The sequence below is a fragment of the Pteropus alecto genome, unplaced genomic scaffold (assembly GCF_000325575.1).
Source record: "Pteropus alecto unplaced genomic scaffold, ASM32557v1 scaffold8, whole genome shotgun sequence".
Classification (NCBI taxonomy): Eukaryota; Metazoa; Chordata; class Mammalia; order Chiroptera; family Pteropodidae; genus Pteropus; species Pteropus alecto.
Genome location: NW_006494609.1, coordinates 23768457 through 23786336, shown reverse-complemented (window position 1 = coordinate 23786336; position 17880 = coordinate 23768457). Strand labels below are relative to the sequence as shown.

Here is a 17880-nt window from a genome sequence, read left to right as displayed (position 1 = left end):
CTGCCTGTGTGTGTGTGACAACTCTGGGCCGGGAGTGGAGTGCCTGGGCCATCCAACCATCCCAGCTTCTCTCCCGAAGGAACCACCAGACTTTGCCCCAGCGGCTGCCCCATTTTATGTCCCCACCAGCAGTGCCCAGGGGCTCCAATTTCTCCACATCGTTGCCAACGCTTTTTTTTTCCTTTCTTTTTTTATTGCAGCCGCCCTAGTGGGTACAAAGAGGTATCTCGCCATGGTTTTGATCTGCATTCCCCTAACGACTAATGACGCTGAGCATTTTTCGTGTGCTTGTTGGCATTTGTGTATCATCTTCAGAGAAATGTCTATTCATGTTTTCAGCTCATTTTTTAATCAGAAGGTCCTTTTGTCTTTACACATTCTGGATACCAGGCCCTCATCAGATATGTGATTTGCAAATATTTTCACCCATTCTGTGGGCATCTTTTCACTTTCTTGGTAGTGTCCTTGAATGCACAAAGATATCTAATTTTGGTGAATCTAACTGAGTTTTTCTTTTACAGCTTGTGTCCTGGTGTCATATTTGCAAACTTTTAAACGATATAACCTTATTGGTACAAACTAAAGCATTAAAGAGTTTCTTTTCCCAAATCAAGATTTCAGTAAGTCACATAAAAACAATCATCAGACTCAAAATTCAAATGAGTAAGTGAAACGTAGAAGGTTTGACTAACCTGTTTACGTGACCTCATGGCTGCTTCTTCCAATGTTTCTGCAGCTTCAAATTTGCCTTGGCGTCTGTAAAGTGCCCCAAGGTTTTTCAAAGTAGTTGTAACAGTTGGACTAAAAGAAAACATATGATACACAGAACTGTTATAAACATAAGTTTTACAGCGACCGCTATCAATACCACGTAATCTAAAGGACTTGTAGCTTATGTTCGGTTAAAAATATTTTTTACATTTCTGTGGTATTTTTAAATGTAAAATACATTTATATACATCTGCTTCTCCGTCAAGCACCCCTGCCTAGCAGCCGTATGGGGCAGCAGGCTGACCCCCAGGCTCCCTGCAGAGGCCTCTGCCCTGGGCCCTGCAGCTGTGGCTCACAGGCCGCTGGCGACTGTCCATCCGCGCTGGCTCGGTGTAGTGAGCATCGTGCTCCCCGTGGAGACACAGACTATTCCGTGTCAGGCAGTGAGGAGGACACAGCATTCTTAACGCTGCCATCCACCTTCTCCCCTCCATCCACAAGCAGAGGGGACACGGACGACCCCAAGCCCATGCACAGGACGACTGCCGCCTTGTGAGGGAATGACAAAGCAGAGACAGAGGGCTGCGTCTCTGTGCTCCACAGAGTGGTCTTACTAAAAGCCAGAAATAAACCTGCTCGTTTCGGTACAGACAGGAACTTCGGGAGACCTTCTCCTCACTAGTGACAGGCACAGTGGGTACAGAAATCGAAACTGTGCTCATCTCGGAGACAGCGACAGTGGCGGGGAACAAAGCACAGAGTCAACAGGCGGTGAGCACTTTGGGAACCCAGACTAGGGGCCCAGCTTTTCCCGAAAGAGACGGCTCGTAACGGAGTCTCAGAGGACGAGTTAGCGCTGAGACAGGAAAAGCAGGAACGGAGATCAGGTCGGAAGAGGAAACCAGGGCGCCAGCGGCAGCCTGGCGAGTGCGGGCGGCGAGCCCGGGCCCACACTCTGCCCATGGCAGCCACGGAGTCCCTGGGCAGCGAGGAAGCGGGGGTGCGGTTTAGGGTCGCAGCAGCATCCCGCCCGCGGCATCCTGGACACATGCCTGTAACGTGCTGGCCTTTGCAGGTCTGCTGCCTATTTGCCATGAGTTGGCTCTAAGGCCACTTTGAGCCTATCTAGCTGTTCTAGCTCCCTCCTCCTCCTGCGATTTGGTGGTAAGTCCTAAACAAAGCGGTATTAGCAGACGGAACCCAAACTTTACGCGTATCACCCCCACTACGCAGCTTCCGTATGTTTAAGTTACCTTACAAAGTTACGGGGTTTGCACCGGAGTCTGGGAAAACGCGGGACTCTGCCACCACCCATCCGAAGGCGCTTCACGCACACTACGGTCGTTTCCGAGCTGCCTTCACAGCTCCAGTGCCTTCCACAGCGGTTTTGTTTTTTTTAGTTAAATAAACATACCTATCGACTTTGCAGGCTTTGTACCAGCCGCCATACTCTCCGAAGGATGTCCCGTCCTTCTGCTTTCCCTAAATTGTAAAAAATTATTTCGAATGAGCAATTATCGTGAAAGCAATATATCCAATTTAGAAAACCTCTCCGAACGGCACCCTCTTACTTTGCATTCTTCTCTTTCTTCGGCGTGCATCCAGATGGGTTTATTTTCATCTAGGGGAGAAAAAAATCATACACTAAACTGAAGCACTAGTACCCAGTGGGCAGAAGTTTCCTCAAATCAGGAACTGCAAGGTTTTTGTTGTTTTTCACATCATCCTTCTTAGATATCACTTCTCACAACTGGGCAGGTGGCGTCCACTTGGCGGGAAAGGCCTATGAGGACAGAACTAGACCACAAGAAACAAGTAGGAAGTGACTGTCTTGTGTAGCCTTGTGGGCAGAAGATGTGGAATCAAATGTGCCCAGATCGGGTACACAGCAAAACCAGACAAACACAAAGGTCCCTACTCTGAAATTTTAATGCTAGAATCCGCACACAACACTTGGGAGTTTTAAAATTTGAGCAACCTAGCATTAAACAAAAAGTCTAACAAAAAGTAGTAAAATGTTGGGAGAAAAGATACAAATCAACATTCCTTTAAAGTTTCCTTAACTATCAAGAACATTAATACATACCACTCATTTGAAGTTTCTAGACAACTAGCGTAGCCATACCACAGAGGATAAGCAGTCTTCAAAATGCGGTTTATGAAAATATTCTCATGGCATGGAAAATGCTTAAGCTACAAGTATAAAAGAAAACAAGCAGAGCCCATGGTCACGTGTAAAGCATGGCTTCAACTCCGTGAATCACTAGGCACAGAAAGGAAGACATCCGAAAAGGTAGATGACGTGGGTGTTGAGGTGGTGGGTGGCAGCCAGGCCCCGTCTCCGTGTGACTTCTCGAGGTGCCCACAGTGAGCATCGACGAGGGGAAAGGGCCTGCGCTCCCACCCCGTCTGACCGCTCAGCCACTACCGAGCCCCGGCGGTCACTCAGCGTGCGGCGTCCTCACTCCTAAAATGGGGGAATGTCTGACCCACTCCACAGGACTGCGAGAAAACTAAGATCACACATTTAAACTGCTCCGCTGACTACACGTGGTTAGCAATCACCAGTGCCACGTCCCAGCAGAATGAGCCGTCGTAGATTCCGGGTGTCTGTGTTTGATTTTTGTGTGTGCCTGTTTACGTTTTCAGGAGTACAGAGGTCTCAGCCCTGCGTCCACACCAGGGATGCTGGGCAGCCTCCACTCAGCCGAACTGCAGACAGTGCTCAGTGCTGACCTGTTAAGAGTCCCCTCCTCGTAATAAAATGTTTTTAAACACAGGCGGATTAAGCATAAAATAAGTGTAAGACAGTTCTTAAGTCCTGATAATCCCCATGGTCAAGACTGGTTTTCAGAGAGCGAACAGTATTTAAAACTCACAAACACTGTTACTTAGCACAGTATTAGCTCCACCTGCCAAACTAATTCTGCTGATTCATTTCCTGACAACAAACCAGGTCACGAATTCCAATGCACGTGCTGGGAGCAAGGAAAGGCCCGTGACATGGGAGCGTGTGCACTGAGCATAACAGGACACGCTGGCATCTCGCCTGAAGGAAAAAAATGCCTTCTATCCTTTTAACATCAGTACAGAGGATAAATCCAGGCCTAAAAAGACCACTTCTAACTAGAACCCAATTAACTGACTTCATGCACCACTTTTAGCAGAAACAAGCAAATCACAAAGAAACAGTGCTCCCGAGAACAGAATTTGTGAAAAGCGGCAGTGGGAGGTGGCCTGGGCTCCACCTAGGACCAGGCAGACGAGGACGAGGCTCCAGGGAGGCGCAGTCGCCCGCCTCACAGTGGTGAACCTGGGGCACCACTGTGTGCTGCCAGCGAGGGCTACTGCCCCACTCACCAACAGAGGGGAAGAATCTAGTATGCTCTTCGAAACTTTACAACAATGGTTTCTAGAAACTCCATAATAGAAAAAAGGTATTAGCCAGAACCTCTTCTCCACACGTTCTAAGGTTTTCTGCACACTAGTTACAGCCGTCTCTTTCTGAACATCTTATGTAACACCACACGGAGGAAAAAGTGAATGTTTCATTGAGCAATCTTAATCCGATAAAATATTTACTCCAAAACTGTGTATTATGCGCCAATACTAATTCAATGAACATGAAGCAGACGAGCCTTGGCTCTTACGACAGCTGCGTGACCCAGCAGGCCTAGGCGGGGTCGAGTTCCTTTTTCTGACAGGTGGCACTGGTGCTGCTGGTCCCCAACAGCACTTTGGGACCCACTGGATGACAGGACACTCTAGAAAATGTTAGTGTCTCCAGGGGGGCTTTCTAGACTTGGTGCACCTAGGCTATGCCTGAAGAGAGCAACGTGAAAAGCTGTGAGGAGGGTGGCCCATTGCCCCTCACCACGGGGTGCACGACCCCGCTGAGTTATCAGGGACACCAGGCACGTACGTGGTGTCCCACCACGTTCACTGGATGACGAATGAGTGGACGGGCCAACGAGTGTGCAGGCTGGGCCACGCCCTCTCCACTAAACGCTACGTGGAAAATCGTCTCTAAAATTCAAACTAAATCTTATTTTGGAAATACTGTGATGTCTTGGGTAGCATCAATTTCAAGCCGGAAATAACCATTTTTCAGGCATCCTACAAAGCATCTGCAGTCTACGGCCATGCCACCCTGAACAAGCCCGATCCTGTCTGACCTCAGAAGCTAAGCAGGGTCGGGCCTGGTTAATACTTGGATGGGAGACCACCTAGGAAGACCAGGTGCTGCAGGTGTAAAAAATAATAAATAAGGGACTGTAAGCTGACAAGATCCTTGCAATCTGTGAGGTCAACCAAGGGTTGCCTCACCTAAAAAATAAAATAAAAATAAAAATAAAAATAAAAAAGCATCTGCTCAGACACAGAGTCTATTTCTTACCGTCTACAGAACCAAACTCCCTTTCATGCGCACGGGTGAGAATCTCCTTGTACAGTGTCTCTGCCTGCTTGAATTTCCCTTGCTTCAGGTAGCAGGAGGCCTAAAGGAAAGCAGAGAGCTCAGCATTCCGCGCACGTAAGCAAGGCGGGTTCTGACCCCTCGGGTTCAGGGCCAGCGCACTGAACGGTGCCGCGCCTCCGTCCACGTACCAGGTTGTTCTTTGTTTTGGCCACGTTGGGGTCGTCGGGCCCCAGCTTAGTCTGGTAGATGTCCAGGGCCCTCTGGTAATAGTACTCCACTTCCTCGTACTTGCCCTGGTTCTGGCACAGTAAGGCCAAGTTATTTAGCTGCTTGGCGACGTCAGGGTGATCCTTTCCCAAAACCTGCAGACAGGAGGTGGCGTGTCAGCAGCACGCACTGACTGCTTCTCCAGCACCCAGCCCCCCTCCACCCACGAGGGTCCTTCTCGGCGTCAGTGCGATGGGGCCTCACGGCCAGGCTTCCCATCCTTAAATGGCTTCCGTGCCAGAGAATAACGAAAAGAACTAGGGCTTTGTGAACTCTTATTCTTGGGGGCAGGGAGGGCAGCGTGCTGATCTCCACGTACTGAGCCTTCGCGAATCCTCACACCCACCCTGCAGGGCGGGCACCACCCCCGGCACGGCGGGCTGAGCCAGGCTGCGGTGTGGCTATGCCTGCAGGTTCCAGCAGAGCCCGTACCAGACCCGGGCCTTCCAGCCCCAAATGCTGCGCAGCCCCCGTTCCTGTTGCACCAGCCTCTCAAGGAGACCCCTGGCCCCTGCAGCTGGCGGACACGCCCCTCACAGCAGACCGGGTCTTCTATGTCCCTTCCCAGTTCAAGCTCCCCTGCAGGGCTGCTCCAACCTGCTGTCCCGGTGGCCCATGCTCTTCTCCCCACCCCAACTTATGCTTCATGTCGCTCCTCAGGCCCCTCGGGGAGAGAAAGGAGACCTCAGCCCAGGCCCACCCAGCTAACTCACAAGCACCTCGCCTGGCTTTATTCTCTCTGCGGTATCACTACCGGAAACGACCTGATTTATCTACTCAGTCTTTTATCGCCCAGCTCCCAGCCATTAAAACATAAGCGCCCAGAGGACAAACACTTCGTCTTCTCCAGCAATGCACTCTGATGGAGGGACAAATACCAAACCACGTCCGTGGTACCTTGAACAAGCGATCTGCTCTCTCCACTCTGTGCTCTCGCCTAGGTGGTCCCCAGGGAGGCACGCAGACGCACTCCCCACCCTCTGAGTACCCCCTCTGCATACGCCCCGATTTGCATGGGCCAACCTGGCTGCCTTTTGAGGTTGTCCACCTTACTGAATGAGTTATTGTCACTAAATGGTCCGTAACAACACATCTCAGTGGTCATTTCTCAGAACTGAAAACCGACACGTGGAATTGGCCGCGCGTGGCCGCCGCACCTTCTCTCTGATCTCCAGGGCCCTCTTACACAGCGGCTCCGCCTCCTTGTACTTGCCCCTCTTGCCGTACAGCACTGCGAGGTTGTTCAGCGTCGCTGCCACCTACAACACAGAGGGGACCGCGAAGGATGACGAGTGATCCGACGGGTGTGCAAGCGCACCCGCAGCCGATGGAGGAACGCGAATTCCGTCAAAGCAAGAGAGCCTTTCACTGTAACCCAGATGACACGAATGACAAACGCTGCAGGACACTGATGCGAAACGTCAACATCAACAAGACCTTGATTGTTTCCAATTTCACTGGAAGCCATAAAGCCAACCAAAACAGATCTGTATGCAAATCTGACTGGATTTCAATAAAAAGACAGTATAAATTCTTCAGAAAAAAATTTACAGAAGTACATGCGATTTGATTTAAGATCAAAAATAGAGCACGTGATCCACGAGGTGGAGGTGGTAAGCTGATTACTTGTGCACTGGCACATGCTAAGGGAAGGCTCACAGCAGGGGGCTGATCGCCGCAGGAAGTGAAGACGAGCCTACCTGTGCCATCGGGTGGAAAGGCAGCTCTTAACCCTTCCCTGTTGAGTTTAATGTTAAAATCAGTTGGATTTAAAAACATACCAGGGAACATAAGACATAAAAAGAATGAAAGAAGCAGATATACAAACCGCGGGATGATCTTTGCCCAAAGTTTTTTCGCGGATGGCCAAGGCATCATTCAGTAGATTAGCTGCGTCTTTGTATTTATTCTGGTCTCTGAAAGGAAAAACACACATTAAAGTGTTTTAGATGCAGCTTACTAAATCTTTTTAAAATGTAATTTTGGAACTACAGAAATAAGAGCTAAGCTTCAACTAATTAAAAAATACAATTCGGTTATTAAAACTGTTAAAAATACCCTTCGTGTAGGAGGAAGGACTCTTCAAGTCATGTAATGGCAAGGGGGGCTTGGAGTCCAGCCTACTGGCTCTGACCTGGCCCTGTGCAGCCCAGGGCAGTGCAGAGACTGTCATGTGGCATCAGACAGCACTGATCCCAGGCTCTGCCAATTAATGGCTGGATGGCAGCTTTGGGACATTAAGTGGCCTCCTGCAGGCCCAGTTGGCCTGTCAATAAAATATACTACTAACTCACAGAGTTGCTGTAAGAAGCTGATAACATGCTACGTGGACACTGAAAAAAACCTCATTAAAAATAAGTACAATACATAGCAGTGTCTTAATCCGGCAAACGATTTGCCCTCACTTACTCGAGAAAGGAGGGACGAAGTCTTAGTGACTGTGCTAAAGGAAGGCCACTACCAGCCCCAGCCCACCGAGTTCCAGGGTGCCGACCGACAATGTGACTGCACACAAGTCATCTGCTTTGCGAGACTCAGTACACATATTTCTCAACTGAAGAAAAACAGTTGCCCAGCAAGGCTTTGCCCTGCAGCAGCCAGAATGCCCTACAGAACATGGGAATGGCTATAAGACGTCTAGACCCAGACGCACACTGATTCTGGCCAAGTTATTGTTCTTTTCTCTCTTCGATCATCCTCCGACACGTTATTACAAACTGGCTCAAACTTTTTGTGCAAGGTCCCAAGTATGAAATAAAGTTTCAAAAACTAGTAGACAATTACAAACAATTAACAACTCCCTCAGAGTGGTATGATAGCTAAATGAGATGGGGTACACTGAGTGCTCTCAGAGCTGTGACATGCCGTAAAATGCAAGGGGCTCTTAATGAGCCAACAGCAAGATCATGCCAAGAGCTATTCACTTAGATGTCGCCCAATCCAATGGCAATCAGCCTCACCTGGACCGTGTTAGGAACCCAGCCCCGGCCCAGATCTGCTGAGTCTGTGACTCACTTAACATACCCACCAGGAAATTCAAACTCAAATGAAACCAGAAGTAAATCACTATAAGCATTAAAATCCTAACAGAAAAATGGGCAAGAGAGCGGAACACGCAGAGAGGGACCCAAATGACTACAAATGTATAATCAAAGAAATACAAATTCAAACACAACGCTGCGATCTCTATTGATAAAGACAAGGGGACGGCCAATGCCACCCAGGTTGGTAACAGTGGGGCAGAGGTGTGGACCAGCTCCCCCAGCCCGAAAAGCAGTTCAGCAAGAGGTACTAAGACGTGTAAAATGTCTTGTTTGTACACTAACCCATTTTTGGAACTGATCTTAAAGAAAAACCCAAAATTCTAGACAGAAATTATGAAGATGTTCATCAGCATATTAGTGTCCCTTAGTACGGGAATAATGTAATAATGAGTTATGGCACAGCTACAGGATGCAATGTTGAATCTAAGTGTGAACATATATAAAGCTACTAATTTCTTTCACTTTTAACTGGCACGAGTAATGTCACCCTATAGTGTTAAGAGAAAACCCAAGACTCAAGTGAGGCCTCGGAAGCCCAGGGCCTGCACAGCGACGAGTGTGTGAGCACGCACACTTATGCACAGCAGCAGCGAAAACCCCGTCGTGTTCTGCGTGCGTTCTTACTTAGCTCATTGATAACAACGACGATTGTTAGCCAGAAGCTCTCAGCTTGTTAATAGACAAACTTTTAAAACCCTTTCTGGAATAAACCTTAACATAATCAAGATTTTAAATGCAAATACCTGTGACTAAGAAATTCCTATAATATTTGCAAATAACCTAAATGTCCATCAATAGGAAACTCCCCCAAATTCAGCAACATCCCTAAAACAGAGTGCTGAGCAGTCACGGGACTGTACTGCTGACCAAGCGCAGAGCTGCTGAGTGTCGTGACACACGCCCCCCGTTCCCTCCCGTGTGGATGCAGACGTCCCCCACCTCCAGACGGCCGGCTGTATCAGCCCACGTCTCCTCACCGAGCCCGTTTCTCCCTTACTCCCACACCGTCCCCATCATCGCTCAGGTCCCCGCTCTGGCTCCATCCCCAGGAGTGTCCACGAGCCTCCTGCTTGGCCACCCTGCCTCCAGGCCCCGGCCGTTCTATCCTGGGCACCGCACCAGACTAACTCTCCTAAGACACAACCCGGGCACCATGGGCACCGCCCGAGGCCCGGCCCCACCCAGCCCCTCCTACCGCCGCTCCTCAGGGGCCGTCCAGCTTTGCCAAACTGGGTCAGGAGGGTGCCCCAAACTCACTCAAATCCACCTGCTAAACCCTACCCGCCCCGCGCAAGGCCCCAGCAAGCGCTCCTAAGCCCCCCGCGAGCCCGTCCCTGGCGCCTCCCCAGGACAAATCTCTCTGCTCGCGAACACGCCTGCGAGGTTCCGTCACCGCCACCGCAGTCTCCCCGCTTCTGATTATGGACGAACATGAACAGCCCGTTTTCTGAACGGGGTTCTAAGTCCCTCTAGAAACAGATTTAGATCGTACTACTATTTGAGTACATCACGTCTGCCAGAGCACCAGGTGTCGCGTCCCCTACAATCGTTCCCGTGGCTCTCGAGCGGAGACTGGAACGACCTCCATTTCAGTGAGGAAACCGAGGCTCAGAAAAGTTCGGAGCTCTGGAGTCTTCTGTCTGGCGGCCTTTGGCAGAGACACAACTGAATGCTCCTGACTTCAAACTCACGTTCTGCTTCCTCCTTGAGTACAGGAATTACTTAATCCATCCCTAGGGCCTCGCGGGAACCAGCCCGAAGTCTCAGCTATACGTGGGTCTTACAAAATGTCTGTTTAAACCACCAAACCAATGAAGAAAAATAAAGCAGGCAACTGCAACCCACAAAACTGGAATGGCCATGGCAAACCAATCCCGCAGGGTCAAAAATTTCTCCCTCCTCGGCCCCTACTCACCTGGTCTGCTCAGCTAAGAGAGGTGAGCAAAGGGCCCCAACGCCACAGCGCAAGCTGGCCACCCCCATTCAGCGTGTTTACCAAGGGCCCAGTCAGGGAGCCGCTGAAGCACCTCTAGGGGCGGAGACCCAAACACGCCCTCGTCCTCCAGGAGAAGGGAGACAAATTCAGACCCCACCCCCAAGGCCAGGCGTGACGTCGGAGCGCCACAGAGAGGTGGCAGACAAGGTCAGGGGCACAGCAGGGGCACAGGGCAAGCAGACTCCTGGACGCAGGACGGAGAAGGCACTGACGCGGGCCTCGGCGGGCGGGGAGGGTGCTGGTGGCGCAGCGGGCAGGCCGCTGTGCACAGAAGGGACCCGCGGCACAGAACCCGGAGGGGACCAAGGGTGTGGATGGGCCCTAGTGAAAGGTCCATGTGGGCTTTTCTTGAAAGGATGAGCTGAGTGGCTCGGGGCAGCATCTATTCTGCAGGTGACACTTTTGCCAGAGAGCTTGTTAAATGTTTTTAATTTAACTCCTGGCTGTTTGGACAGAAGTGAATGACACAGAAGAGTAGCTTGAACAGGTTTATAAAAATGTACTTCGAGGGCAAGTTCATTCGAAAAGCCATCACTGGGTAACATCGAGAGAATAAAGTGCAAAGTACTAGCCTGTACACCAAGGCCAGGATGTTCAGCATGGTGGCCACATCCGGGTGGTCGTGGCCGGACGTCTTCTCCAGGTCCTCCAGCGCCTGCTTGCAGAGGGGCACGGCCACCTCGTAGCGGCCCTGCGAGGCGTACTGGATGACCAGGTTGTGCAGGGTGCGCAGCCGCGCCGGGATCTCGTAGCCGCCCTGCTGGGCGGCGGCGGCGGCGCTGCTGTGTGGCTGCTGGACTGCAGAGACAGTGCCCATCAGAGGCGCCTCGGGGGCGCCCGGACATCGGCGGCGCTGCTGTGTGGCTGCTGGACTGAAGAGACAGTGCCCGTCAGAGGCGCCTCGGGGGCGCCCGGACGCCACCCCCGCCCCGGACACCCTCCTCAAGCTCCGGCCCCCACGCCATGGGAACCCGCCCAGCACCCCTAAGCAAGCTGCAGGCACCGGTGATGTGTCGGGGTGGCACGATGCCCCCGACGGAGCGAGACTGCTCTCAGCACCAGGAACATGGACTCTGCCTTCCCCTCCCAGGGCCCCACAGACCGGAGCGGGCCTGGTCCAACACCCCAGCAAGAAAACTACTTGAATTTCTCTTGGGACGCCCACCGATGACCCCAAGGGTACACGCCGCCTCCCGTCTGCCTGCTGACATCTCCCCACCACTCCCCACTTACTCCCCTGGCCGGGGTCGTCATCGTCATTTGGGAAAAGGTCGTCCAGGGGCTCTTTGGTGGAATCGTTGTCTTTATCCTCCTGTGAAACCAACCAGAATAACCTTAGTCTCACAAGTACTACGGATCCCGTACTGGACGCCTTTGACGAAAATTTCACTTTAATTCTTAGAAAAAATGGTCTATTTTTAAGATCACATATAAGATTACTTGCAATTTGGCTTATTCGCCAATTTAGTGAAGAGTAATAAAAAGCTGCCTGACAAACTGAAAACACTAAACGCAGGCAGGCCACGGCGCGGCGGGCAGAACTGAACAATGGCGTCTCCGGGCTTCAGAGCCCAAGCCCAGGGTCCTGAGAGGCTTCGAGCCGAGCGTACGTGCAACCATGAACATAGCCCGTCTCTGCACGCCACAGCACCGGAGGGCTAGATGTCCCCTCCCACCCCCGGGACCGAGAGCACTTCGAAACCTCCCAGCTGCAAAAGCCTGTGACTCAGGTCGCCACAGCTCCGTGACCAGTGCAAGGTAAAAACAGAAGACGGTGTGACCAGGTGAGAAGCTGCACTGCCCGAGGACTCGTCTGAGAAGCACGCACGTCACTGTCACAGTCCTACTCGGCCGCATGACCCGGATACACTCATAAAGGAACAGACAGACCTCACTGAGGAAGGGCCTATGAAGTAACCGGCCTGCATTCCTCAGAAGAACCAGTGTCATAAAAGACAGACGCTTCTTTCTCTGGAAAGGACTGTTCCAGAGAAAAGATGACTGAGGAGATATGTACAGTACATGCTCTTAAGCTAGATAACGAAACGGAGTAGAAAAATGCTAGAAAGAACTCTGTTGAAACAATCAACAAAAGTAGAATATGGACAGCAAAGCAGATGAAGCACTGAACCTGTTACATTTCTGAACTTGACCCTGACCCTGCATCCTACAAGAGAATGTCCTCATGCCGAGAACGTGCCCAGTGACAGCAAGGGACCGTGGCATGAGGTGTGCCACCTACTCCAGCAGGGTTCAGAGGAACATCACTCGTGTACACGCCGGAAGGGGAGGCAGTTACTCGCTGAATCTCTTCTCCAAGGCAGACATTATTTTAAAAATAAAAAGTTTTAGAAGTCAGATTCTATGGAACCAGCTTCCCCCGCTCGACATGACCCAGTACCCCAGGTGCGTCGCTGGCGCAGCCGCAAGCCCACGCGGCCTGGGTCCCACGGCAGCCCACGGCAGGTTCTTAAGTCAAAACACTTCGTTGTTGGCCCTGAGCCAGAGATGCAAGAGACAAATAAAGCAAGCCTAATAAAACAGGGTACTATGGACTGTGTTCCCCCTGAAATCTTCTGCTGAATCCCTGCCCTTGGTGTGGCGGTTTTAAAGACCAGGTCTTTGGAGGGAATTAGGTTTAGACGAGGTCACAAGGGTGAGGCCCTCATGATGGACTGGCGCCCTAATGAGAAGAGACACCAGAGTGTGTGCTCCCTCTCCCCGCCAACCCCACCACGTAAGGACACGGCAAGAGGGAGGTGGCCATCTGTGAGCGGGAAGAGAACGTGTTCCAGGCACCGCCGGCGCTGGCGCCAGGCCTCGGGCTTCAGCCTCCAGAACCGTGAGGCCACAGCTCTGTTGCTCAGACCACGTGGTCTGTGGGATTTCGTCACGGCGGCCGCAGCCGACGAACCCCAGGCAGCGCAGGCCTGCCGGGGCGCTGGACCTCTCCGACAGCCTCCGGGAGAGGGTTCGCGGAGACAGGTGCAGAGATCACTGGCACACAGGGCATGTAGTGAACACGCCTAGCACCGTGTAAGCATTTTAGAAGTATCAGCTCAAAATGCAGAGTGGAATGCAGGCGTGCTCGAACAGAAAAGGACCACTAGTGGAAGGACTGTTGAGCCCAAATAAAGGCTGTGGTTTACTTAAGAGCGATGATTTTACCAAGTGTCCAGCTGCGGACTGGACGTTTGTGCCCGCCCCCGAATTCCTACGTTGGAGCCCGAGCCCTCAATGCAACGGTATCTGGAGACGGGGCCTCTAAGAGGTACTGTGGGCTAGACGAGGTCATGGACGTGGGGCCACCGTGACAGGGCTGGTGACCTTACGAGGAAGACACGAGCTCTCCATACCTCTGTCTCTCTCTTATAAGCTCCATGGGAGGCCGTGTGAGGGCACAACCAGGAAGAACGCCCCCACCAAACCCCGACCACGCTGACACCCTGACTCAGACTTGCAGCCTCCAGAACCGTGAGAAATGTTGTTTTATAAGCCATGCAGCCTACAGCATTCTGTTTCCACGGCCGAGCAGACGAGGCACGTGCTACGGTGACGTAAGACCTAACGTTGGGGAAACCGGGTAAGAGGTCCATGGGAATTCTCTTTACTGCCTTTTCTACTTTTCTGTGAAGCTAAAATTTAAAAAGGTATTTTCAGTTAATTGAATCAGAAACAAATGGTGGGTGAAAAATAATCAAGACTGGGATGGACACCCAAAGAGAGCCCCCAGTAGAAGAGAAAACCTGAAATCCTAACGTTCCAGAAACTACAAGATAAGCTGGCAAGACAGGCCAAGGAGGAGCCCTGAGCAAGCTGGCAGGAGACCCCAAGCTGGCAGTGTCCTGGGGACCAGGAAGGGTTTCAAAGAGAAGACCCTCGGCACCATAAGCTACAGAGTCCCTCCTGAGTCTGGTCACGGATAATTGGATCGGGTCAGTGTTGACCTGAAGCAAAGGCCCAGCAGCGTGACGGGCCTGGTGGCCAGACTGCACCGCGTGAGGGTGTGTGGGTCTCAAGCTGGGGCAGGCCTCAGCCCCTCTGCGCCGCACCTGACGTTTACAGAGCACTTGTCCATGTTCTGACCACTCTTCTAAAAAACACAAATGACACCAGAACTTACATGCCATGCCTGGGGACTCATTCCAAGAGCACAATCCGTGATCTGCTAAACGCGTGGCTGGGGGGGAAGGAACGTCACCTGCCAACCACAGCCGCGAAGGGCAGCCCCGCCCCCCAGGAGCACTTACGGACGGAGAGATGTCGTCGTCGTACTTCTTTAGCTGGTTCATGAATTCCAGGTGCTTCTTCTCCTCCTCCAGCTGGGCCACGGACTGCTCGCTCTTCTGCAACTTCTGCTGCGTGCTGGCCAGTTCATCCCGCAGCCACTGGTTCTCCTGGCAGAGACGGCGGACCTGCGCACGCAGCTTCTGTTTCTCCGACTCCACGGCATTCAGGTGACTGGACAGAGCCATCATGACCTAGACGAACAGACGGACACGTTTACATTGCGCCGGCCGCTGCTGTTGTGGCTTCCATCTGCAGATGCGGCTCCGGTGCACACGGAAGTGCCCTCTGCCATTTATCCCCATCTGCCCCTTCGGTCACGGGCTACGTATGCGGAGTGATAAAGAGCATCCCATGCTCAGACCGGCTACAAAATACACATGTTGTTTTTCTGTTTGAGAGCATCTCAAAGGAACTAGCAACGGACATGCATTATAAAACTGTATTTTTTACTTTATATCCAGACAGCGCCAGCATCTCTCGGAGCCTCCGGCACGCGTGTATGGGACGAGGGCACTGTGAGGGTCGGGGCAGGCAGACGAAGCTTCCCTGTTCCGAAGGAAGGCGAGGGAAGCGGTCTCGGCGGCGTGCTCCGTCCTGTCCTAACACTGACGTCTGCCGCACCCTCACATCACTTTTCAACAACGGAACTTGCAAACCAACAACCGCACAATGACCACGCGACGCCAGAGCCCTGCAGCTGGACTCTAATGGTCGGGATGGGGCGCCAGAGACCAGGGCGCCGGGTGCGCGCTGGGCGAGCTCCTCCGCGAACGAGAAACCGCTGACCCGGCAGCTCCCCTTCCGCTTCGCTCGCCCACTGCACAAAAAGGAAGCTGAGAAAGAAGCCAGCCAATTTCGAGTGCATTTACTTTTACCGACGACATGTTGGCAGAGCCAAGTTATAGCGGGAGAGACGCCTAGAGGTTTCCGAGATTTTCATTTCTATGTCTAACGAGGCAGGAAGGGCAGTTTAGTCAACTACACACAGCACTCTCGTCCTGGGGTACTGCAGGGACCGCTACTGCCCGCCAACGCCCGTTCTTCCCTGCTCCCCAGGCTGAAGAGCCTGGGGCTTTAAATGGCCAAGACGCCGTTCCCCAGTCTTCTGCACACGAGGTGTGGCCACGGAACCAAGCTCTAGCCAACGAAACGCAAGCAGAGGAAGTAAAGGGCGGAGGCAGCCCTCCCTGCTCCAGAGTGGGGTCACGTGGCCACAGCTGCAGCTCTGTCTTGGACCAGGAGACAGGCTGCCCGCGATGGAGCGCGGCAGGTGGCAGGGGCCTGGGCGTCCCTGATGACCATGCAGCTGCGGATGCTGTCTGGGATGGCCTATCTTGGTGTTCGTTTCACATACATCTATGAGGTTTAAGCCGCTATTTTTGGTTTTTGACATGTGCAGCCAAACAAAACCCTAAAGGACACACAGGGCTACCTCTGTGCTGGCTCTGCTTTCTGAAATTTAGACAGGCCCAAATCAATCATTGTTTATGTAACATACACAACCCACATGTAAGTTGATCTATTCTGTAAGGATCCTCTCGCCAGTCTAAACCATTGTAACATACACAACCCACATGTAAGTTGATCTATTATTCTGTAAGGATCCTCTCGCCAGTCTAAACCACACTTCAAACGAAGCCTCCACTGCTCCAGACTGTCAACTTCATGTTCATGTCTGAGACGTTCTCATTCATACCTGTGCCTCACTCAGGCCCAGCTCCAACATTTCCAGTGACTTTCGGATCATGTTTGATTTCTCCTCCACCAGATTACTCTCATCATCTTTCTTCAAACACTTCAGTGTCTCGAGTAAACTTTGCAAAATGGAATTGTGTTCATTCTTCAGAGCTTCCAGCCCCTGGATCACTTGCTTTGTCTTAGAAATAATTTCATCCTGCGTGAGCTTCTCCAGCTTGTCTTCCTTTATGTACACCATTGTGGACATGCTGTCATACATTCTAGAGTGAAAAAGAGAAACATCAGACACCTCATTACAGGTTTAATTTATGCTCACTTCAATAAAATACACACCTGAAGCCTTTTAATTTAACATTTTTCTAGATAAATAATAAATATGTGTATTTTCTTGGATACTATATTCTGTACTGTTTGTTTTTCCCTTGGTGGACTGATTTAAGTACTTTTCCGGCTTATGTCTGAAGTTTTTTTAATGAAGAAAAGACAGCAATTAAAATTAAAGCCAAAGAGTAAAAGCAGCACAATATCCATATAGCATTTCTAGAACACATACTCTCAGTGAACGAAATTTTCTCTGCATGTTTGCAAGCTTTTCTTTCCCTGAATGAAACGCAGAAGAGATAGTAAATTCTTGGTAACATATTTACCAGACAAAGGCTTGAGAAGCAGTCACGGCACGAAGAAAGCGAGCCAGCAAAGGAACACGGGAACGATCAGAGTAGCGGAACAAGGGCTAGGTCCGTCTGAAACATGGAAGAGAGTGACGTGAGCAGGATGATCGGTGCTGTGACAACTCATGGAAGACGAAGGCCGAGCATGCCCGCTGAGTCAGACCGCCAAGGGCCCGGGAGGAGATCGCAGTGTCTGGAACTGACTAAAACACCACCCGAGGCCGGGAAGGGAAGGGACAGGAGGGGAAGGGGAAGGGGAAGGGGAAGGGAAGAGGCGGGTAAAACAGTATCAGCCAAACGGCGACAATCGCTGAAACTAAGCAACAGTTCTTTTTAACTCTCCTCTCTAGTTTTGTATATGTTTTTAAATTCTAGCATTAAGGTGAAAAAAATAAAGGCCACGAACAGTGATCATTAGGAAAGCCTGTTCGGGAGCCAGATCACAGGTCAGGCGGTTTCCTCAAGCCGCTTCCACTCCCTGAAACCAGATTTGGTTTTGCGTGTGGTGTCAGATCCCCTGGAGCATCAGCTCTACTTGAAAGGCAGACACTTTTCACGATGTCCCACTGCCCGCTCCAGGAGAGCAGGGGCCTCGTGTGTCTTGTTCAGCACCAGTCTCAGGCTGTCACGCAGGAAGTGCTGAATGCACACCCGAGGGACCAGCAGGTGACGGGGATGCAGCACCAGTAGGCTAAGGTGCTGACCGGGCACTGCCAACGTGCCCACGAGTGAAGAGGAGGGGCCCAGAGCTGGAAGCCCCAGGGAAAGCAGGAGATTCAAAAGGCC

At 51.6% G+C, this 17880-nt stretch overlaps 1 protein-coding gene and 1 pseudogene across 11 annotated transcripts in view; one reads left to right on the top strand and one right to left on the bottom strand.

The window, feature by feature from the left end:
* KLC1 (kinesin light chain 1) overlaps positions 1-17166 on the bottom strand; it is a 36263-nt gene extending 19097 nt beyond the window's left edge. For all 11 annotated transcript variants that reach the window (XM_025041995.1, XM_025041997.1, XM_025041999.1 and 8 more), the window contains exons 1-12: positions 17071-17166; positions 16422-16683; positions 14686-14916; positions 11669-11747; positions 11008-11233; positions 7224-7311; positions 6553-6654; positions 5317-5490; positions 5108-5207; positions 2283-2332; positions 2126-2193; positions 693-801 (exon numbers count right to left, since the gene is read on the bottom strand). In XM_025041995.1, coding sequence (XP_024897763.1) covers positions 693-801; positions 2126-2193; positions 2283-2332; positions 5108-5207; positions 5317-5490; positions 6553-6654; positions 7224-7311; positions 11008-11233; positions 11669-11747; positions 14686-14916; positions 16422-16682 — 1488 coding nt within the window. In that variant the 5' untranslated portion in view covers position 16683; positions 17071-17166. The remainder of the gene's footprint in view (positions 1-692; positions 802-2125; positions 2194-2282; positions 2333-5107; positions 5208-5316; positions 5491-6552; positions 6655-7223; positions 7312-11007; positions 11234-11668; positions 11748-14685; positions 14917-16421; positions 16684-17070) is intronic.
* LOC112473770 lies at positions 4844-4962 on the top strand (annotated as a pseudogene).
* Positions 17167-17880: the final 714 nt, after the last annotated feature.